Below are 24,526 nucleotides of genomic sequence, written 5' to 3' on the forward strand. Positions count from 1 at the left end.
TCTGCGAGAGATTAAACATTCACAAGCAGCGATACACAAACCACAATTTGCTGCTAATTTCTTTAATCATTCATCTAAACTGCATGTATCAAAGTAAACCGTTTAATATTGCCAGTGTCTTGGCCCTGTTGGGCCGTCTGTGATGGAGTCGTGTTGTTCAGACCAACTGTGTTATAAAAGCAACAGTTTGGCTCAGGCTTAGTCGCAGAGACAAAGACTCAAAGACAGGACTGGACAGCAGAAAGCACTCCATACCATCCTGATTCTGAAATAGATTAATGAGGTCAATTTACGCCACGTCTTGTCTTATTGACCAGAGGCCACACACTCCCCGGCCAATGATTTATGGAGCCCAGACTAATCGTAACAAATGGACCGATCCAGATTGGGAATAAATTACTTTACTGGCACCTGATGTGTCCACGGTTACGTCTTCATCTGAGACGTTAACTGAGATGTATATGAACTAGGGCTGGGCGAGTTAACTCTTTATTATCGCGTTAGGGGGCAGAGAGAGGGGGAACGACATGCAGCACAGGTAACCTTTTTTTATTGACCATAAAAGTTAACCAAATATGATATTTCTATAAAAAAAAAAAAGACACGACTTTTACTATCTATTATTTCCAAATGCCTGCATCCTGTTTCTCTGTCACATTCATTTAGAAAATGCAAATTCAAAGTTTAACTCATTAGTATTGTTGGATTTTGCGAACAAATGCGATTAATCGTGATTAATCAGAGAAATCGTGTGATTAATTAGATTAAAAACTTTAATCGTTGCCCAGCCCTAATATAAATTGTGTTTTCTCTTTGGGCACGGCTTTTTAAAACTTTTTTATTTTAAGATAACTGCAGGTCCAGGTGGTGGTGGGGGGGGGTTAATAGATGTGTCAGAAACATTATTTCAGACTATGATCTTTTGTCTTGAATGTGTTCCCTCCAGCAGGTCAGTTCTGTGTCAGCTGCACGGCTCATGCACTCATCCTCAGCCTGGAGGGAAGGCGTTGTGCAGCACAAAGACGGGAGGACACATCTAATCCCGTCTTTTGTGTCACTCGTCCCCTGGAAGTGATCCCTCTCCTTCGTTTTAACACTCAGCCAAACCGCCGTGCACTTGTTTCACCCGCGATATCATCTAACCTCATGGCTCCGAGCCGGAGTTTATGCAGAAGGCCCCCGTGCTCCATGAGAAAGACGTCCCCAGTGTGACAGACAAAGGGCCCATTCAGTGCAGGGGATTTCTGGACAGCTCCAAGCATCACCTCTTAAACGGGGACTGGAGGGGTAACATTTCACTTTCTCCCAGCCGTGGGGAAAAGGTCAGTACTCCAGGGGGCTGGTTCCCTTTCCTCCTCAGAACACGCTCTATATCTCCAGATACAGAGCGATTTTGTTGTAGGAGCGCAGCACACACGTGGAGCTATAAAACCTCAGCGTCCTACATTCGTAACCATAGCAAAAAGGAGAGCTGACAGCCTGACCTCTAACTTACTAATCTGCTTGATATTCCATTAGCTGCACCGCACTGAAGTAGATTTATGCTTTTTTTTTTTGGAACAGAATCACCTTATTTATCTGAAAATCTGGTTGAAAACACAAAGATGATCATTAGACCTGGCTTCCAACAACAAAGTGGGGAACTTGGAGAGGTAGGAAGGAATCCTTTCTACATGAACTGAAGTTTAACCTTCAGTAAATCCTTCACACAGACCACAATTTTTTTAACTTCCAAAGCTGCAGCTTACGAGTGATTTCCCTCACGGTTGTAGTTTTGGTCTCGAGTTAACGCGCCAACTTACGGAACATGGTGTTGAACTGCTGCGGGTTCAGGTTCCACTTCCCCCATGGCGTCTTGTGACCCTTGGTCTGGGCGTAGTGGGCGTGGTTGAACTCAGGTTCGGTCCCGAATGAATCCAGCACCCGCAGCATGCACCTGTAGAAAGATCACAGATTTTAATGGTCAGAAACGTACATAAAATAGGTTTAAGTTTATGAGCATTGACATCATGAAACAGCAAAATGGGTTAAAAGACTGGATTCAGCTGCTCAGTGTGACAGACGTGCACATCATAGACTTTAGAACTAATATATATATATTAGGGCTGGGCAACGGATAAAATGTTTAATCTAATTAATCGCATGATTTCCCTGATTAATCACGATTAATCGCATTTGTACGCAAAATCCAAAAATGAATCCAAAAGTAGTGTATAGCTTTTAGCATTTAGCTTTATTTTAAATGTGCTGCCATATGAATGAAAGTGCCATAACATTTGTTGTGCAAACACACTTTTAACATCAGCATCTTTCTGTAGTTTTTATGTAGAAGCCTCGCTCCACTGTCTGTTTCCTTGAATGACTTGCTGCTATCAGTTGTGTGTTTTGCCTTTAAGTGATATTTTAGACTGGAACTACTACGCTGAGAAGACAATTCAACTTGGCTGTAAATGCAGGAGTTTTTTTTTAATTTATTTTGAAATACGTTCTTTTATGTTGAAACAAGTATAACAGAAAGTAGCGCCAGTTAGCTCCGTGAGCACCTGTAGCGTGATGTTAGCTGCTAGTTTATCTTTATTTTATTACTCCATGCCTCGTGGTGTTTGCTGTAACTGTGTGAATGTGATGCATTCAGACTTTTACGATAATAAAACCTCCGCGATTAAATATTTATCGGCGTTAAATAATTAACAAGTTAACGTGATAATAACGAGTTAACTCGCCCAGCCCTAATACATAATGTATATAAAAACCGACTTAACATCCATGTTTCAGTCTTTTTATTGTTTAAAACACGGCAGTCGCAGCATTATAGCTGGTCAGGTTGGTTTCCATAGCCCCGCCCCTAATGTAAGCGGTTCTTTGGCCTGACGCAGCAATGAGCCGCTATCAGCGCTGGAGCCAAAACAGAACAGAAATGATTCTCAGAAAGGATCGAGCTCCAAACCAGCACTTAGGAGAAAAAACCTCTCATAATGGTCGGTTTTGGTTAGCTTGTTTTTTGCGCTTTTTTGTGCTAATTTATTTCACAACATCTGGCAACATGGCTGGTGTTTTATGAGCAGTTTGCAGGTACATATTGAAGAAAAGGGGGATAAAAACATAACGAATGAACAGCCGCTGCATTCTGAACGGCCGTTAAAGAACAAGACGAGTGGAATTTGCAGATTAAGAACAAAGATGAGTTGTTTGTTTTCTTCTCAGGAGGCTATTTAGGTGACTGATACAGAGACAATGTGTTGCTGGATAGTGGGTTGGAGGTATTTGAGATGGCTCACAGCTACTTTAAATTAGGAACACATAAAAGATACAGTCAACCAGCAACAAAAATAAACAGTAAGAAATAAAAAAAACAACGTTTTGAAGTGAGCTTTTTATGTATTTTGATGTTGAAGAAAATGTGTATTGATATTCTTTTAAAGAAATATAGAAAAGGTTTAAATAATCCTTAAAAATGAACACAATGCCACAAAGGAAATGGCTCCACTGTCGGACTCAGGCAGCGAAGGCTTGTTCTATAACGGCTGAGTAAACATGGTGGCTAACTCAAAGGTCACAGCACAGAATTAATTAGACCACAACCAGCAGAGGAAACTGTAAACCACCTACTGACCTTTATGTGCATCCTCTGCATTCTCAAACTCACTCATTGTTCCTCACTTTTGCTTTCTGTAAGATGGTTTGATTTCATCCTGTGTGCGCTAATTAGATTTTTTGTGTAGAAAGGGCCAACGCGTTAGGAGGAAATCTAATATCCATCTACTGTGCTCGACACAAATGACTCTTCATACTGAGCCAGCTATTTATTTATTTTTTGCTCCAAATAACGCCAAAGAACAAGATTTTCTAAATGTGCAGCGTGATAGGAAGCAGCCAGGTGTACATTAAGCAGACATGGGAGCCACACTCTCTCTTTCAGTGATCGTATATCCGCCCACTCAGATGCTGCACAGCTGGCTGCGTGAACTGTGAAAGTCCCCGTGAGGGCGACAAGCTTGAAGAACAGATTCACCAGGAGGAAACTTTCTCCTGAAAGTGGAGCGATGATACCAACATGCCCACATGCCAACCCTCTCCCTGCGCCTGGTAGCAGATGGGGAAGTGCTGCTGGAGCAATTACGACAGAGATACTCATTGTGCGGCTCCTCAAGCTTTAATTGGTGGCTCGCATTGTAGCTCATAACAAAATGGTAACAATAAAAATATATTTTTTCAAAAAACACTGCAAATACAGCACAGTATTAAGTATTTTTATCAAGTTAGCGTTTTTGTAGTATTAAGTATTTTTATTAAGTATTAATTAAGGCTTAATGGTGTGTCCTAAAAGGGGCTCTGTTAAACCTGGCAACGCAGCCCGCTTAAACCACCTCACACTTGACCGCAGAGCACGCTAGCTCCTTTAGCCAGCGCGAGATGCAGGAACAATGGATCGGTTTTTAATTTTAAAAAAAGGGCAAAAACCAGCACAAAAACCAGCACAAAAACCAAACAAATATCAGCATGAAGATGCCAGAGAGGGGACGAGCAGGCAAACGTCGGGTGTACTGCGAGATGCAGGCACAATGGATCTGTTTTTATTAAAAAAACCAGCACAAAAACCATGATCATCTTGAATGTCTCACTATGATTACAACAACAAACTACAAATACAACATGAAGAAAGTCAAAGACATGCATGCCAGCTTCCGCTCATCCCAGTATTAAGATAAATGTGGTCTTAATTGAAAATGTATTGGCTGTGCTGTTTCTTTTTTTGTGGGAAATGCATATTTGCAAAAGGGGACCTTAGTATGTTGTCGTAAAAGTGGCTCTTCCCTTGATTTTGCTGCCAATATGGCTCTTGTGAAAAAAATAGTGAGTATCGCTGAACTACGATGTGGGAATCATAACGAGGTAAAAGTTGAAGCTGTTCAGCTCCACAAGTACGTACTCTGTGACACTTGAAGCCTTACTACAGGTGAGCTGAGCTGAGCGGGGACGTTGTTTTCACAGTGAGAGGATAATCTGAAGTGACTGGCTGCTTTCCCTCATGCCACAATTATCTCCCACGTGAAAGCAGACACACATTAGTCATTAAATAAATAAATAATAAATAACAATTAATTGGGTTATTTTATGAATAATTATGATTACAATGAATTGAATTCCAATTGGCTTGAATTGGACTATATTATTTAAGTGCCTTGAGATGACATTTGTTGTATTTGGCGCAATATAAATAAAACTGAATTGAATTGAATTAAAAAAAACAACAAAAAAAAAAACAAGTGGTATCACACGGGACCTCTTGTCTTACATGACATGTCCTGAGGCTGAGACAACAGCCGGTGATGAACAACAACTGTTCATGGGTAGATCACATCTAAATCACATGATTTATTTCGGGGTTATTTTTGGATCACATTGCCTCATGAACCAACGATCCAGCCATGCCCTAAACTAGGAAGTACGAGAACAATACCCTTTCTTTATCTGGAGATCTTCCATGAGGGTCATCAGCTGAAGGATGCTGAATTTCTGTTCTTACATTGTGAAGGAAACATGAGCCGCAGTCGACACTGCATCATTAAACTGCAGACAGTTACAGTTTGGCTGGTAGGGTCACCCAAGGCAAACAGTTCCTAGATAAGGGACCAGACAAAGAACAGCTCATAAAACCCTCTATGATGAATAACAAAACTGGGACAAGGTTTTCCTTTGCCCGGACGCGGGTCACCGGGGCCTCCCCCTGGAGCCGGGCCCAGAGTTGGGCCTGTGCCCAGAGGTCCCCGTTCCGACGGGCTCACCATCCGTGGGAGGGGCCGAGGGGGCCGGGTGCAGTGTGAAATGGGCGGCAGCTGAAGGCAGAGACCTTGGCTCTTAGGACGTGGAACCTCTCTGTTGGGGAAGGAGCCCGAGCTGGTGCGCCAGGTTGAGCGGCTCCGGCTAGATACAGTCGGACTCAACTCGACTTGTTGTGCTTACGCACCAAACAGCAGTTCAGAGTACCCACACTTTTTGGAGTCCCTTGAGGAGGCACCGGAGAGGGCTCCTGCAGTAGACTCCCTCATCCTGCATCCTGGGGGACTTGAGGCCGGAGAAAAGGCTGCAATGTGTATTGTTATAAATTGGCTTTATTCTTAGACTTTATGTATTCATATTCGCAATGTATGTCCAAGACTTTAAGATGACGTAGCGGGATAAAATAACTGGGTCAGATAGGTCTGGTTCAGTAGATGCACGCCTGAAACAACACTCACACACACGCATCGTTTATCACATCCAAAGAACATGACGAAGACGGTGGATGGCCTGCTCACATCACTAGTAAATGTTCAATGATACGTTGTCGAGTGTAGGTACAACCTCTGAGATAAAGGTGAACATGAATATGAAATGTTTCCGGATATCGGGACTTGGTCGGACGGATTTCATGCGAGAACTCCAGCGCTGATACTTGACTTGTGACCACCAATAAATACTTTAACTTAAGACTTCTTCCAGCTTGTTCTTGGGCTTCCAATGAAAGAATTGGGCTAACAGTATGAATGTGGGTTCTGATATGCAAACCGACCTGGCTTGTCCTTTGAATACTTTATGGCCTCCACAGCTGCCTTTTGACCCACAGCACCCAGAATTTAACAAACCAGGACTTTTAGCGGGTTGCATTTTCATTAAAGGCCTGAGGTTCAGAGTAGATCCGGCAAATTAAGTCCACTGAAGTGTGTCGCTCCAATCCGTCAGCCCCCAGTGAAACCAAGAAGCCTCAGCTGTATTAACTACAAATCTGTCCATGACTCACACTCTTTTCTGGAGATTTGTGCAGATCTAGTTGTGTTTTAGAGCATCGCTGCTGTGAAACAATCAGATTAATGTCTTATTGTGCTGGTTTAACTGCTTTCTGAGCTCCGTCACCTCATTTATTCCATATCTAATGAGTTGCTGAGAAAAAATGGCGATAATAAATCAATCAGAAATGTTCATTCATCTTAAAAAGGTACAGGGTAGCCTAAAAAAATACGACCCCCTTTCATGAAGCAGGGCCTTAAATGTCTCCTCCAGAACTCTTTACGCCCCTCGTTCCTGCTGATAAGACGAAGGTTTTAACCTAAAAAAAGGTTCCTGTGGTGTAAATGCAGCTTACTTTAATGATAAAGGTGGAAAACTGATGCAGGGGAGCTGAAAGGTTTTACTTTGGGGAAGAAAAACGTCTCTAACAGCTCTCCAGTTCTTTTTAGACAAACGCACACTGAAAGCTCACAGAGACTTTAAGTGCTCCGACATAAATTTGTAATAACAAGGAGAAAAAAAGAAAAAAAAAAAAAAAAAAAAAAAAAAACAGCATGTGGACCTTACATTACGGCCGAGTCTAGATCGATTTCCTGAGAGCACAAAGCCAGCACACGCAGCTTAAGGTGTTATGTCGCAGACTAACAAAAGCTGGTGACAAACGGGAGGAACCGACGGGGCAATTAGTGCCTCGAACTTATTGTTCCTTCTCTTTTCCCGTCAGTCGGAGCTGATGGGAGCCTTTTCAAAATAAACCAGGAAGGCTTAATCTACTGGCCTCAATGGAGCACTCAGAGACAGAATGGACTTGGCTGGCGACAACATGGTGGGCAACAGACAGTTCCTGGGCACTTTGAGACGTTGTGGTCATGTAGGAGATGAAAATAGACTCATTGTCCCGATAAGTGTCAGACAAATATCAGCCCAACGGCCATGTGAGAGAAGCTGTTAAACCACAGCTGGCAGACACAGAGACAAAGATATAACGATAAAGATGAAAATACTTACTGGTAGTGGACCCAGGAAGGCCCGAGCGTCTTCTTAAACTGGGTGAGACCCACAATGTCGATGTATATTAGCTCCACAATCTTATCGCCCTGAGTCGGGCAGCTGGATTTGTTCCCCATAACCTTACGCATGATCCTACAGAGAAAACAGCTCAAATCAACAAACTGATCCACACGTATCAAACAGAATTAGCCACAGGAGTTGGTAGCTTTTTTAATTTGACTAAACTTCCCAGAAAGTGGGAACATATTACACCGGTTGGCTCCCTGTGTGTTTTAGGATTGATTTTAAGGTCCTTTTAATGGTTTTTAAATGGTCTTAGGGGTCTTGGACCTTCTTATCTTTCAGAATTGCTTTTACCATATGCACCCTCGCTGAGATCCTCCGGCACCGGCCTTTTAATAATATCCAAAGCTAGAACACAAACTTACGGTGAAGCATCTTTTCAGAGGGCCGCAGAGAGTGTTGATATTTTCAAAAACAGGCTCAAGACCCACCTATTTAATTTGGCTTTTCACTAATGTCTAATTTATACATTCATTTAATTATTTTAGTCAATTTATATTTTTAGCCCTTTTATTATTTTATTCTTTTTACGACAAAGTTAATTTTAGCCATTTCCTATTATTATTTTATTTTATTTATTTATTTAATGTTCTTAGCCTTTGTAGTTTTTAAACATGTATAGCACTTTGTGCTACATTTTAATGTATGAAAAGTGCTTTTTAAATAAAGTTTGATTTGATTTGATAAAAGAGCTGCATAGATGGCACATTAACCACAGCTGATAATGGCTTTAAAAAAAATAAATAAATAAAAATCATTGGGTTCAGGCCAGTCAGGAAGTACTTATGCAAATTATGGGATTTAGAGTCTTACGAAACAACAGAACAAATTTGACTAATTTATTATTCACGACTGTATAAATGGTTTAAAACTTGCAAGATAATACTGCCCTGAGGAGGAGTGATCATGTTTAGGAAGAATAAATACTTCAGTCTGACTGTATTTGGTCTGAAAGCCAACAGTGTGAGTCCTAAAAAAAAAAGAGGCTAACAGGTTATCTGTGTTTGGAAATACAAAGGTATTAGACAAATGAGATGGGAACTACATTTGTTTGACCTCAGTCTGATGAAATTAAGCAAATTCTACAGTTGATGATGGGTTTTTTTGTTGGCAAACAAAGTAAGCTTCATCACAGGCTTCACTGTGATGAAACGTGCCTAAAAAAAAAAGAAGCTAAATGCAGCTTTTAGTTTCTTATCAGCATTTTCCATTTCAGTGAGGAGAACCAGCACCTTTCATTAGTTCATCCGTTTATGTGCAATTATCCTCTGCAGCCGCAGGAAGACTTAAAACAACTCAGTTTTACATCCGTTTATGTGCAATTATCACAAAACAACTCAGTTTTACATTTTCCTTAAATAGAACCCCAACTAATATGAATTACAGGCCATAATATATGTTGTTAAAAACACTTAAAATATTCCAAAATCCTCAAACTTTATCTCGTATTTTCAACTAAAGCAACAAACATTACCTTACATGTGTGTTACATTTTGGGTGAATGATGGTGTAAACTGTCCGAGCTCAGCAGTAACCGCTTCGATAATGTTTCCTAACAGACGTTTCATGCCAATGCTACCCACGCCATTAGAGCACAGTGTTAGAAAAAGCCCTACAAGTCAGATTAGTCAGGGTTCTACGTGAGGAGTTAAATTGCTACTGACTCTTTGAGCTCAGCCAGCGATGCAGAGATGCGCACGTCGTGGCCCAGCAGGTACAGCGTGGTTATGAGGTCGCTCCACTGGACCAGCTCTCCTAACGGGCCGCCGCTGAAGGCGTTTTCTGCTATCTTGAAGCCCGACTCCTTGGTGAGGAGGCCCAAGTGAACCAGGATCTGATGGAGGAGAGAAGCGGGGAAATCAAACAGCTTTCACCCATAAATCACTTCGAGCTGGAGATGTGCGGCTTTTGCGGCGTTTCTGAATGTGTAAGGAATGGAGCGGATATGTAGAAACCTCAACTTTCTTGCATCATTTATGTGCAAAAAAAAAAAAAGAAGTGAATTTCTATCCAGAAAGATTTACATTTCCTGTATAAATCTTTGCAAACAGAGTGCACAGTTCCACTTTTTCACAGTGTTCCACAGCAGGAGTAGAGACTAATACCCGACTTTGTTGGGTAGTGACCAACGTATTTTTTCAGTGTTAAATGAGAGCCAGCTCCTGCCCCAGAGCACGCTCATCTAGGATTAATACGAGCGGATTAATGACCAAAAGAGATCAGCAAATAAAGAACTGGCTTGGAAAGTTTCAGGAGAAAGTGCTCTAAGTTAGGGTGAGGTGATGAGGAGAGGGCCAAAGGTTAAGCATTGCTTAACCCTAATCCCTGATAGGGGACATTTTCGTCCACTTGGGGTGTACTTTCTCCTCTAATTTCACACTGGAAATACTGTTACCCATCATATTTGGTTCAGTTGTGCATTTTTGACTATTTTTTTTTAAATTTCAAACACACATCATATACAATGCAATTTTTCATTGTGTAGAAAAAAAAACTCCTAAATTTCTGAAAAGGGACATTTTTGTCCCCTTTTAAAACGACCTAAAAACATCATATATTAATATTTTTTTCCACTTTTCTTTTCATAAATCTTTTATTCCACTTCAGTTCTGATCATAACTATGAAGTTTTCAATTATTTTCAAAATATTAACCCTTTAGATGCCAATTTGAACTTTTTAGCCCAAATTTTAAGCCTTTCGGTGCCAGTATTTTCAAAATATGGAATGCAAAGTGGAATTATTGAGTAGGGATAATTATGGTCTGGGATATGTCCATGATCAGCAACAACATTGATCTTTAGGGATTTTTTGTTTTTTGTTATGCCCGATTTAAAAAAAAAAAAATCCTTAATTTCTGAAAAGGGACATTTTTGTCCCCTTCTAAAATGATCCCCAAAATACCATATGTTAATATTTTTTTAATGGAAAAAAAAAAAAAAAAAAATCATATTAACCAGCATTTAAAGGGTTAATTTTATGAAAATAATTGAAAACTTGGTAGTTATGATCAGAACTGAAGTGGAATAAAAGATCTAGGGAAAAAAAAGCGGAAAAAAAATATTAATATATGATGTTTTTAAGTCGTTTTAAAAGGGGACAGAAATGTCCCCTTTCAGAAATTAAGTTGTGTTTTAAATCAGGTATGAGGGTTAAGCACTTAGTTATAGTGGTTAAAATAAAACAGAATTTCGGTAGAATAAGCCACGCCCACCTTCTTCCTGTGCTGCTGGGCCAGGTTCTGCTTGGCAGCCAGAGAGCGGATGGCGCTGACCCACGGCTCAGCCATGCGTTTGATCCTCAGCATCATCCAGCGAAACTCCTCCCGTTGCGACATCGAGCGGTAAAGCCCCTCAAAACTGGTCCGGATCTCCACCTGCACAGAAAATGAGCCGCTGAAAGGGTCTGTGCATCTTTCTTCCTTAGCGTGAAGGTCAGGGAGGTCAACACATACAGTTTATGGAGGACTCGGAGCGCCATAATCTAAAAGAAATGCTAAATTATATAAATGGCTCAATAAATGATTGAATACACACATTTTTTCTAGAATTTTTTAATTTCATTTGTTGATTTAATTATTTTTTTATTTACTCCATTCATTTGTTTTTTATTCATATTTTACAATGTTTTTTCATCTAATTAAATCATTGCATTTTCATTCATAAATGTATTTATTTCTGTTTTATTTCCCATCTGCATTTTCTCCTCCTGTTTATTTCCCCTGAGCACATTTATTTTTGCGATTTCTTTTAATTTCTGCTTCACGATGAAAATACTGGTCAAAGTAAACGCAGAATTAACTATATATTTCACATTTTATACATTAGTTCTCGCAATAAGTCATTTTAGTTTCAATTTACCTGCATCAATCGACAAAGTAATGAAATTATTGGTTAGTTTTGGGTGTTTTTTGTCCTGCTACTTGCAGTTTTTCTTAAAAACAATCATTAGATCGTCTTTCTTACCTTAACCCAAAACTTGGATTTGGTAAATGCATCCAAAAAAAAAGAAGGAAAAAAAAGAAGGATGCACGCTTTAATCTCTACGTCCTTTATTTCTGCAGTCGCAGTGAATCTGCTGAGATGAGAACTGCTGTTAATTGTCGGAGGCGTTCGGTGGACATTTTCGATGGCAAAAAACAGAATCTCAGTTCAAAGAACGCCGCACCGCACTGTGGTCCGTTAATAGTGACAGAAGCAATAACTAACAAAGCATTTGAGAGCTTTGGTTGCACAATCAGAGAGGAGAGAAGACATGAGACATACCTCATGGGTTAAGAATTAAAGGAAAGACGAGAGGACAACAGAACAAACTGGGTGTTGCTGCACAGTGACAGGGCCGCCTCGGGGACATTATCTAAATGTTCAATGAGGAAAGAAATCATGCAGTAAAACATCAAACTACATGTTGATCTAATCATTTCCTCTGTTGTAGACTAAAAATGAGTGTCCGAAATGAGGAAATGAAACCAGACTTCAGCCACAGAATCTGCTCAAATCTTCAGACGCTGTATTATAAACCAGCAGAGGAAGATGAAAACGGTCTTTGCTGCATTTCAGATGATGAAAATTCGAAAGAATTCCAACGTTGAAGGAAGGAGACGCACTGAACAGGAGACAAATAGGAAACCACAGAGCCATTACCAGCTGCTAAGGTGGCTAAAACAAGGCTTTTGTGAGGCATTAGCGTCCCTCATCACGACAGGAAATCACTCCGGCAGACTGAGCCTATTAAAATCTGGGCCTGAATTAAAATCTCCCGAGCCCGTCTCCCCACCACAGAGGGCTCAGTGCTGCTGAAGCACCCAGGGAGGCAGCATGAAGAGCGCTTAATATCGATTCATCCACAGCAGAGGGGGGAGGGGGCTGCCTGTTCACGAGGAGCCGATACTGTGGACGCTGAACGAGCCCTTCGGCCCAGAGAAAAGCTCCAAGGGAGATCTGAGCGGACCTCTACGCTGGCAGGGATGGAAGATGATTAACCCAGATGTATCAGAAAGGTCGGGTCATTTCAGCTTTGGTCTGTGAGAACAATTTGGAGCCGTGTTGAGCCCGTTCGCACTTAAACCACTTCGTAGGTTAACGGATCTGACAGTCGCTTCATCTCATCAATTCAGGCCAATGAGGAAGTATTAAAAAAAAGATAAGTTCTGTGTAACAAGTGCCATAGAGGGGGAGGAACATATTACCATTACTTCTGGCAATGTAAACTGATTAAAAAGATTTTGGGGTACGATCTCTCAGGAACTGAGTGGCATCTTCATGGCCCCCCCTCAAAGGAGGAGACTCCAACCCGTTTGAAGTTCAAAATATGCGACAAATTACTACTATTGGCCAGATAATGCATTTTAATTAACTGGATCAATGTTAAATCACCTGCTGTCACCTTATGGTGTAGGGAAATATTCCAGGTCCTCCCCCATGAAAGACTTAGTGCAGTTGTGAAGGTACTTTAATGAAATGTGGGCTCCTCTGCTCAACTATCTACCTGACGAATTGACTCGTGACGAGGGGCCAGTCTTCCATACAGTGGCCACGCCCACCTGATATAAACCCGTAAGGGTCTTTTCTTACAGTTACATACGACCATATTTAATTATTTTAAGTCTGATTGATGTATCACTGTTTACTCTGTGGGAGGCCGATGTGACTTGGACTACATTAATGGGAGATGTGTATGAATACAGAGCAATATGAGGGTGCCTCTTTGCACTGTGGGGGCAGATGCGGGGGGGGGAGGGCAGTTAACTGGAAGATTTGCCTGCTTAGGGTAGATGGATGGAAAAAAAAATTCTGTACTTTATCCATCTCTGTTACAGACATGATGGCAAAATGTATATTTTGTGTTTCTGTTAAAAACCAATAAAAATCTGTTAAAAAAAAAAAAAGATGAGTTATCTGATGTGATGTCATCAGGTTGGTCTGAGGCTGTGAGAAGCAGAGATAGGTGGAGGATTTCATAAAGTTCATACAGTCTGCAGAGAAGTCAAAGTAAACCAGTTTTCCTGCTTTGGTGTTAAAGGAGCACACAGGAGATCAAAGCTGTTCATTAGAGCCCTCAGCCGGCTCATCTTTGAAGAGCAGTCCAAGTGATATAGTGTGTGTTGCGTTTCTCACCTGTCCCCTCCGATCTATTGCATCGTTCACGTTCTTCATCCTCCAGGGCAGACGAGGGCACCAGTTCTCCACCTTTGGAACAACCCATCAACAACGTTTACGTCACAACTTCAATCTTTGATCAAAAACGGTCAAAAAAAAAAAAAGTCAAGTTTATTCACACTGAGCCATATTAAATATCTTTCTCATTATGGAGTTTTTTAGAGCGGCGTCGAGTAGAACTACAGATGGAAATGAGGCCAGCTGTTGTTTTCACATGGAACACTGAATATTGAAAGGCATCTGCCAGAGTTTTCACAAAATAACAAGGTGCTGGGTCAGTGAACGCCTCTCCTGGTGTTTCTAAATTTGTTACCAAGAGAAATGAGTGTTTCAACATCCTCTGTGAGTTGCAAGACATTCAACAGACTGGCTTCCTTTCTCTCTTTATCCAATTATCTGATCCTTTCGGTGCCATGTAACCCCACTGACTGAAAGCTCAGAGCAGAATTATTCAGCTTTCTCATCTTCACCCAAATTTTAACGAAAACTCTTGGAAGTCAAGTTTGAAGTCGTAACTGTTTCTCACGATTCTCAGATTTTGTTTTACTTGGTAAGCTATTTTTCTGGGGGGGGGATGAACTAAAACACTAAAGGTGGGGTTGGTAAACTTCTTCTTCCCATTTGTGATTGAACGTGGTATTAATTGGCACATGACTACAACATCTGTAAAGCGCTGCCTGTATGAATAACGCAGAGGAACGGACCAACAGCGAAGCCCAGGATCTGGGATTACATGATGTTTTCACTCCTTAATTATACACCGGCCAGCCGTAACATTACCTTAGTGTAACCAGAGCTTTAAAAACTTGGGCCAGTCCAACAAATGACTTCATATCGTAACCAAAAGAGGGACTTAACCACCTGCTCATAGCCAAACTGCATCATCTCTTAGCGAAGGTCCTGTATGTGATCCTTAAGGGTTATCGAGTGCAATTTGTGTCCAAATTCACAATTGCACTTGGATCTCAAAAGAGGAAAACTCCGCAGAAGAGAGGGGTGGAGTAAAGCAGCTCGCTCCACCCTCTAAAACAAGCTGCCATCAACAAAACTGTAGGAGAACTGAGGACATGCTACACAATCTGAGCACAGTAAAATGTCCCACTTTCAACATTTCATACGTTTTCTTTGGTCTATTATGACTAAAATATTAGTTTGTGAGATTTGTAAATCACTGCATTTTGTTTTTATTTACATTTCAGACAGCGTCCCAAATCTTTTGGAACTGTGGTTGTTTTTTTTTTTTTAAGACATGGAGATGTTTCCTTTGACAATTTAGAAAATAAAAAGTCAATTTTGTCCAAACACATTAAGAAATTTCTATCCGGGGACAGAAAATGGGCCATGAATGCAGAAAGAAGACAAATAACAGCGATTCTGCGGGCATATTGAATGTGATCTGATGGAAATCCAGTTCCCCTTTTGCCTCCATGCCTGCTTCTGCCTCATATCGGTTCAGTTTGACCAAAGAGTCTTCGATGAGGCGGGCACATTTACTCTCCTCCTCCAACCACAACACCGGCGCCCCGTGCTAGTTGAGCCTTGACCTTCCACCGCTGACATCCATCACATCTGTCGCCCTGTCTGCTTTGCCCCTTTGCAAGGTTAATGCAGTGGTCGGGGGATGAATTATGCATGGCAAAGGTTGCATGTTTGAGCTCGAGTGTCCACTGGATGGATTGATGGGTTTTCCTGTCGCCATCTCACTTCTGTTTCCATACAGAGCAGGTTGGGCTTCTTTCTGCGTTACTTCTTAGTTTAGAACGCAGCTTTCATCTCAGATACAATATTCATAACGGAGTCCTGACCTTTCCAGAGCCCGAGCCATGACTGAAATGCTAGGTTTCTTTGAAAATACTCTGCTTTTGTTCAACAAGGCAATTTAATTTCAGTCCAAAGTTGGTGAAACAACTATTGGTGGAATATTTTGTGCAACATAAAAACAACATCGACTTGAAAGAGAATGATAATCGCTCTCGTGATCTGTGATTTTTCTGGGAATCAAGAATCAATTTCAGTAGGAGCGAAGCCGATTTTTAGAAGTGGGAGATGAGTTAAAAAAAAGATTGTTAAATCGATCTGGAATGTTAGCCGTTTATCAGCTTTGTAGTCAGAGGACGGTAAAAACGGAGTAAAAGCAGGTCGTTAGCAAGGATCGCTTTTTAATTGAGGGATGAATGGAAGGAATTAATGCACTTTAAATAGAGCTGATGACACATTTAATGCGGACGCCGATGAAAAAGAAGGTCGAAAACTGTCCCGAGAAGGAACTTAAGCCTCTGTTTGTGCTGGTCAATAAAGAAAGGCTCCATTTTTTCCTTGTGTGCAGATATGTGGAGACTGAGGAAGCTAGCAAAGTCACTCCATGTCCTCCCTTAAAGAAATGCCTCACACCTCCTCCTCCTCCCACTGCATCATCCCCTCTTCCTCCCACACTGTCATCGACTCTCCGGCACACTAATTTGCTCTCGTTAAAAATTACACCCACCCCCCCCCCCTCTCTCTCTCTTCTTCTCTCCTTTGCTTTTCTTCTAAGCACTTCATTCTTTTGTGATCAGTCTCTGGTTAGGGGAACATTGTCAGGGTGTTCTGGCTGTGGATCATTCATTTTTCTGTGTTATTTCAAAGACCGAACAGCTGAGATTCTTTCCAGAGAACTCCTCCTATTCCTTCTTTCTCTTCTTGAAATGGGTCAATTCTCTAATTACCCATTAATTTAGAAAATTTCACACAAACATGGTTAGATTTTACACTTCTTGACCCATTATTTCTATATAATAAATCAAATTTATAGGTCATGAAAACCCTTAGAATTCTGTATTTTGATGCAGCCACCTTCGACCAAATAATCTGGTATAAATCCACAAAACATTTACATTATTTAAGAAAAAAAAGATGCATTTTATCTCAAATTAGAAAAATTTTGTTACATTTAAAGGTTTAATGCACCAGGGTGTACTTTGTTTTTCACATAACAATACATTTATAAATAACACACACACACACACACACACACACACACACACACACACACACACAGAGAGGACTCACCTCGCTGAGGTAAATGAAGAAGGAGCAGGTGGACCCATCCACTCCATAGTTGGTATAGCAGGAGTCTGAGCGCCACATTTCTTTCATCCACTGAGAAAGAAAAGGCTCGATTAAAATCTAAGCCCAACATCCAAACTTCTGCAGGGAGTTGAGCTTTAAAGTGTCGGCTTGGAGAATAACAGAGATTTAGGCTTCGGCTACACGGAAACGAAACAAGTTTTTTTTTTTTTTTTTAAACGGGTACGAAAATTCTTGCAACCACACGGCAACGCTGCTGTAAAGACTCAGGTCCAGACGAAAACGGATGAAAACGATGAAGCGATGCAGTACACACGCCACTGTGTCACGCCACGCTGTGAGACAATAGAGAAGTCTCACAGCGTCAACGTTTGACTGACGCAAAAACGTTTTCGCTGTAATAATGGAAACGAAACGACCTCGTTTTCAAACTTTCCCACTCTGGAACCCGTTCTCAAAAACTATCGTTTTGGGGTAATGGGAACGCCGGCTCCGTGTGGCCGCGACAGCGAAACGATAAGAAAAAGTATCGTTTACAGTGAAAAACGTTTTCGTGTAGCCGCAGCCTCAGTTGCCCCCTTAGTCAAAGTCATGGGAGAAGAGCTGCATGACAGGTCAATGTGTCAACAAGTCAATTGACTGTGGGGTAGCTTACATGTGTCGTTATGTGGAATGAAATCAATCTGAAAATCTAATTTTCCCCCTAAAATGGTGGACCATCTATCCTCAATAGATTTCCAGAATAAACAAGAGTGACAAACAAGGATGAAAACATGAAAGTAATGACAGACTAATGAGAAAACTGCTCCTCTGTGTCCCCTTATCTGATCCCTCCCAGGCAGATTTCTGTGGCCCTTTATTTAAAGTGGAAGAAGTGAACTCACTGTGGTTAATCTGCTTATCTCACTCAAGCCCGAGTACGTCACAACAGATTGTTTTCATTGGTTTTGTTTCCATATTCTGTAGCGTTCCACTGAACGGGACATTATGGTTTAGAACTAAAAAGATAACCGATTACAACTGGCTTGAATGACGGAACAGATGAAACTTCTCCATCTTGTCAGATTAGGTCTGTTGCATTAGATGCACGCCCAAAACAACACTCACACATTGCTTAACACATGGTTGGCCTGTCTATGGACGTTTTTCTGTGCCATCAAGAGTTTGAATACGAATTTCTAATATTGAATTTTTACAGCATCAAAATCAGACTTTGAATTTGAAAAACCAACAGTGTAAAAAAAAAAAAAAAAAAAAAAAAAAATCAATTTATAAAAACAAAAATCAGTGTAAAAAAAATTCAACATCTAAAAAAGATAAAAATTCAGTGGGAAACAATTCAGTGGAAAAAGAACCAGACTCAACATCCGGGTAAACAGGGAGAAGCAATCGATCCCTGTCTCAATTCATCCAAAGGCAGCCAATCAAGTTACGCTCCATTGGACAGATCAGCTCAATAGGTATTGAGTAATATCTGTTACTCAATTTTACACACAAATGGCAAATAAAGTAAACCCACTCACCGAAGCACCATCACCCGCGTTGGTGGACATGGCTGACCTGTCCAATGGAGCGTAACTTGATTGGCTGCCGTTGGATGAATTGAGACAGGGATCGATTGCTTCTCCCTGTCTGGTTCTTTTTACACTGATTTTTGTTTTTAGAAATTGATTTTTTTTTTTTTTTTACACTGTTGGTTTTTCAAATTCAAAGTCTGATTTTGATGCTGTAAAAATTCAATATTAGAAATTTGTATTCAAACTCTGATGGCACAGAAAAACTTCCATACCGGTCCACGTCGCTGCTAACTGGCCAATATATACTCAGTCCAGCCCAAGAAGATTAATATGAACCGTTTCCAGAGATCAGGGCTCATTCTGACGGAGACGCTGCGACAGTTCTGTCTTATTTTACCCGTTACCCGAATAAATACCTCAACTGTGAACCAAAGATTTCTCCGTTTGGTTCTTGGGCTTCCAACGAAAGAGTCGGGCTAACAAGATAACTTGTAGTGGTTTAAAGAGGAGAGACTTGGCACGTAGGGCTTGAATGAGATTGTATTACTTTGTTTTAACCAGAACTAAAAGAAGTGTAGAAAACTGCTTCGGAAAAACAGATAACTAACAAAGGTAACTAACAAATACTGACAGGATGGGTGGAAGATGGTGCACAAGTCGAGGCCCCATCAGCCCACACATGAACTGAAAGTTATATATTATAACTTTGTATGGCCTTACCAGCTGCAAATTGTCTGGAAGGGAAATTAGACCGAGAGGTTGTGTGGGACTGTGTGGGAGTTTGCTTCCAGAACTGCAAAAAGCTGTAAAAAACCTTTCGTAAAGTAGTGAAAATCATAGAGAGCCACAGTGCTCGAGTGATATTTGCCAGTCACATGAGATCGGGCAGTAAATCAAATTAGGCGAAATAAAAGTCAGTGTAGACACACTTCTCACAAGATGTCTTATCACCATAACAGTTCATATTAGCATGCCAAGCAAGCAGCGGTCGTGTGAGACACGCCGTCTACGGGTGGCTGAAAACAGCCCTTTTGTACGTGTTTGAGCTTGTTAAACAGTCAGTCCTACACATGCATGAACAGCTGCATCTGTTTATACAGGGGATGTCATGTAGAAACTCATACAATTCCCTACCACGTCAAACAGTAATGCTGTGGACACAACTTCATTTCTGAAAAGGGACATTTTTGTCCCCTTTTAAAACGACCTAAAAACATCATATGTTAATATTTTTTCCACTTTTTTTCCCCCATAGATCTTTTCTTCCACTTCAGTTCTGATCATAACTACCAAGTTTTCAATTATTTTCAAAAATTTAACCCTTTAAAAACTGGTTTATGTGATGTAAACACAAAAACTGCTAAATTTTCAATATATAGAATGCAAAGTGGAATTGTTGAGCGGGGATAATTATGGTCTGGGATATGTCAATGATCAGCAACAACATTGATTTTTAGGGATTTTTCCTTTTTTTGCTATGTCTGATTTAAAAAAAAAAAAAAAAAAACTCCTTAATTTCTGAAAAGGGACATTTTTGTCCCCTTTTAAAACGACCTAAAAACATCATATATTTATATTTCTTTCCACTTTTTTTTCCATAAATCTTTTATTCCACTTCAGTTCTGATCATAACTACCAAGTTTTCAATTATTTTCAAAACATTAACCCTTTAGATGCCAATTTGAACTTTTTAGCCCAAATTTTAAGCCTTTAGGTGCCAGTATTTTCAAAATATGGAATGCAAAGTGGAATTATTGAGTAGGGATAATTATGGTCTGGGATATGTCCATGATCCGCAACAACATTGATTTTTTTTTGTTATGCCTGTTATGTTCTTACAGCTTTTTAGTTTTTCTGCAGTGGCAGATTACAGAAACGGCTCCCATAGACATCCATTATAATGAATACAGCATTAGACTAGTTGTTTTTCTACACAATGAAAAATTGCATTGTATATGATGTGTGTTTGAAATTCGAAAAAATAGTAAAAAATGCACAACTGGACCAAATATGATGAGTATCACTATTTCCAGTGTGGAATTAGAGGAGAAAGTACACCCCAAGTGGACAAAAATGTCCCCTATCAGGGATTAGGGTTAAATAAACAATAAACATGCAATACATCCATATTTTTCCATCTTAATCTCTCAGATTCGTGAAAGATGTGAAAGATCAGGTTGGTGTTTTTGGCGTAACTTTCTGTTTATTACCAGGATGTCTTTAGAAATTCAGTCAAGATGGGAACAAATTAAGGTGGACTGACGTTTGTTTGCATTCGTTTGGCTGAGATTACCTATAAAATCATAAAAAAGGAGAGTTTGGACAGCTTTTTACGTATTTGGTGCCAGATTTATCCACTGCTGTTGCGTTTAAGTGGCTTCAGATGCTCACGACTCTTTGTTGCTTCTAACTTATCGCTGAAATCGCTGCTCAGACGCCGTCTTTAAGTTGCTTTAATGGTGATTTTTATCAGACGAGGCTGCGGTTATAGAATTCAGGATTTTATTAGAGCAGAGCGACCGTTGGGAAAAGCTTTAAGTGACCTGGAGTTGTCAGAAAAATCTGTGAATGAGCAGCTTTATTGGGAATTCAGCTGGTTTAACAAACACTTTACAAAGGATTAAAGGATTCAAAATTAAGGCTCATGGAGTGTAAACATGCCGGTGTGATTTCGGTCAGATTTTAAAGGTCCAGTTACAATAATTTGTCTTTTTGCTCGTGTCAAGTAAACGGACTTACTGGTGTTGTGTTACAGGCAGAGGTGGGTAGAGTAGCCAAAAATCACACTCAAGTAAAAGTAAAAAGTGTTCATCCTAATAAAAGAGTAAAAAAGTAGTGAAAAAACTACTCAAGTACTGAGTAACTGTTCAGTAACGTCTGATTTATTTGTTAACACAACAATCAGACAGACGAAAATACAAAATAATCATCTTTAGGCAAATTAGAGTTCAGCCAATCAATTAAATTAATTAAAATGAATTAATTAATTACGAAATAGCTTAAATTAAAATACTTCAATTAGGACTTATGAAATATTTAAAACATATGTAACCAAACAATCGCCTATCCACGGGGGAAAAAAACTAATTTAGGAAACTTCCCGCTACATGTTTGATCAAGTTAGATGTTGAGTTTCTGCTGAAATGTGCGTTTGTTTTGGTTGACACAGAAGACACATAATGCAGCTGCTGTTTCTCACTCTTTGTAAGGTAAACATGCTTTCAGTATGAGGCCTCGTCTGCGTCTGCATTTCCCACCGTTGATTCTGACATTTTTCATCTGTTTCTTTGTTTGTTTGCTACGACTGTAAACTGTAAAGCTAACCCGTCCCGCCGCTGAGATCGAGTATGGTCACGTGACCAGACTGCACGGCTGCGTCTGATTGGTGGAACACAGTCAGGTGGTAGAGCCTTTGGCGGAAGTCTCTCTCTCTGTCAGAATAAAACATTAAAATGAGGCGTAGGCGGGGGGAAAAAATAATGAGGTGTAGAATACCAAAGAGGTAAGAAGAAAAGTAACCAGCTCATTGTAGCCTAATGTAGCGGAGTAAGAGGACAGTTTCTTCTGCACAAGTCTACTCAAGTAAAAGTAAAAAGTAAAGTGATTTAAAACTTACTCAAGTAAATGTAACTCGTTACTACCCACCTCTGGTGACAGGTGAAATTTTACCATTTCATGTTATATTCAAGACAAGTTCCTGCGTGTCAGATGAGCTGCCTGAGCCAAAGCTCCACCCTTAATGCTGAAACAACAATGGTGTCTTTTACCTTTTTCATTTGCATGTGACTCTATAAACTCTTGTGCTAGTCAAAAAGGGTGATGATAACCATGTGGTTAGGGTGTTATATACCACGTGTGTGCAAATGACATGTGCAGCAAGTCAAGTCTGAGGCTTTGCTGGCTGGAAACTTTACTTCAAAAGGGTTTCTGTCTGTTAAATAAGAGGATAAAGCTGGAATAAAAACAGCAGAAAGTGATGTTATTCCTGTGGGCTGTGCTGTTTTCCATCCTCAGTTCAAACAACCAATGAAACTGTGGGACACACAGGCGCAGACAGTGAGATGAAGCTGGTGTTTGCATGCGTTTGAAAGTGCTGTTCACCTTGATCTTGCTCTCGCAGTGAGGGAAACCATCCAGAAGCGGCAGCTCACACTTCTCCTGGGCTCCGTTTAGGAGGTCTGGAGGAGCAGAGAAGCAAACGTTAGCATTTCAGGGGAAAACAGAAGTTAGTTCAGTCAGTTCAGTCGTTCTCATATCATATATCACAAGGATTTCTGCAGCTTTGTTTAGGTTTCACTGTAGATAGAGACCAAAAAAGGTGTCGTGAGAAGTCTAAGCAGGAAAAGTATGTGGGTAACTCCACTACATGCAAATCAGTAATCACTAATCAGTGTGTGATCTTGATCTATCTTTAGGGCAGAGAGGAGCCTCCAAACAATGGCTGCAGCCTGCCAAACTTGTATTTTGTACACAGGTAGTTTTTGGGAAAGAAAAACTAACGCTCCAGTGCCAATATAAAGAGGTGCTTGGTTGGTAAGTGACTTTTTTTTTCCAGTTCAACACACAAGCGGGCAGGTTGTGAGATGACAAAAGAAAAAAAGAAAAAAAAGGTGGTGACAGCTTGATGACTCAGGAGTTTGCTTATTTTTCCTGTTGTTCAAGCCTAAAAGCTTCCTCATAGCTTTTCTCTGGTCAGGTTTCATGGTGGCAGAACAGAGGAGGAGCACAGAATGAATGACTCAACAGCTCGTAGAACGTTTGAATGTTTTCCACCTGAATAATCTTTGATGGACAGTTTGGAAACGGCCTTTTTTTTTACCCTTCCCAGATCGATGGGCAGCAACAGTTGCTTCTCTAAGATAATTGCTGATGTCTTTCCTCCTTGGCATCGTGTTAACACACACCTGAATGCTTCTGCTTTTGTAGAGGTGCTCACACTTACTGATCAATTAATTAATCAGTGCACTGATCAGCAGCACCTGGCTGCTTCAGTCCTATGGAAGCAGTAAGGGTGGACTTATAAATAACGTGTTGTTGTTAATACGAGACTGAATCGTCTCAGAAACAACTGGATGTCTTTATGGTCTCCAGATGATGAAACGCACAATTTGAAATTCCTCTAAGCTGACATCTAACAGATTGCAACCAGCATGTTAATGAGAACCATCTCACGCAGTCCAGGATGCAACAAACTCAAACTGCTGTTACAAAGTCTAAAAGATACCAGATGTCATCTCTCTCCCGTCTCTTCTGGGCGGCCGTGGATAATAACCAGAAAGTTGGCGGTTCGATTCCCCACTCAAACAGATTGGTGAAACTGACAGCTGGAGGGGTGTAAGTCCACCTCCTTTTATTATCCATTTTATTTTGTAAAAGTCTGCTGCTGTCTGCTGTGGAACCGGAAAAGAAAGTAATCGGCGGATCCACCAAACCTGGAGAAGGGTACGGAACTTTTACTCGGCCATTTTCATTTTAAAGTTCTTCCAGACGGCGGAGTCGACAGAACCAAAGTCATCTGTAAACACTGCCAAGTTGAATTGTCTTCTCAGCGTAGTAGTTCCAGTCTAAAATATCACTTAAAGGCAAAACACACAACTGATAGCAGCAAGTCATTCAAGGAAACAGACAGTGGAGCGAGGCTTCTACATAAAAACTACAGAAAGATGCTGATGTTAAAAGTGTGTTTGCACAACAAATGTTATGGCACTTTCATTCATATGGCAGCACATTTAAAATAAAACTAAATGCTAAAAGCTAAACACTACTTTTGAATTCATTTTTGGATTTTGCGTTCAAATGCGATTAATCGCGATTAATCAGGGAAATCGTGTGATTAATTAGATTAAACATTTTAATCGTTGCCCTAATTCTGATATTTAAAACCTTTACATTTCCAGATGGTACACATTTTATTTTTCACATGCAATTTAATATTCTTTGTAGGA

At 40.4% G+C, this 24,526-nt stretch overlaps 1 protein-coding gene across 1 annotated transcript in view; it reads right to left on the reverse strand.

The window, feature by feature from the left end:
* mgat5 (alpha-1,6-mannosylglycoprotein 6-beta-N-acetylglucosaminyltransferase) overlaps positions 1-24,526 on the reverse strand; it is a 100,080-nt gene that overhangs the window by 32,258 nt on the left and 43,296 nt on the right. The window contains exons 4-10 of the mRNA XM_075477843.1: positions 22,683-22,759; positions 17,047-17,136; positions 13,957-14,028; positions 11,055-11,216; positions 9,507-9,676; positions 7,777-7,911; positions 1,803-1,936 (exon numbers count right to left, since the gene is read on the reverse strand). Of these exons, the coding sequence (XP_075333958.1) occupies positions 1,803-1,936; positions 7,777-7,911; positions 9,507-9,676; positions 11,055-11,216; positions 13,957-14,028; positions 17,047-17,136; positions 22,683-22,759 (840 nt within the window). The remainder of the gene's footprint in view (positions 1-1,802; positions 1,937-7,776; positions 7,912-9,506; positions 9,677-11,054; positions 11,217-13,956; positions 14,029-17,046; positions 17,137-22,682; positions 22,760-24,526) is intronic.

Source organism: Odontesthes bonariensis, chromosome 11, assembly GCF_027942865.1.
Source record: "Odontesthes bonariensis isolate fOdoBon6 chromosome 11, fOdoBon6.hap1, whole genome shotgun sequence".
In the NCBI taxonomy this organism is placed as follows: domain Eukaryota; kingdom Metazoa; phylum Chordata; class Actinopteri; order Atheriniformes; family Atherinopsidae; genus Odontesthes; species Odontesthes bonariensis.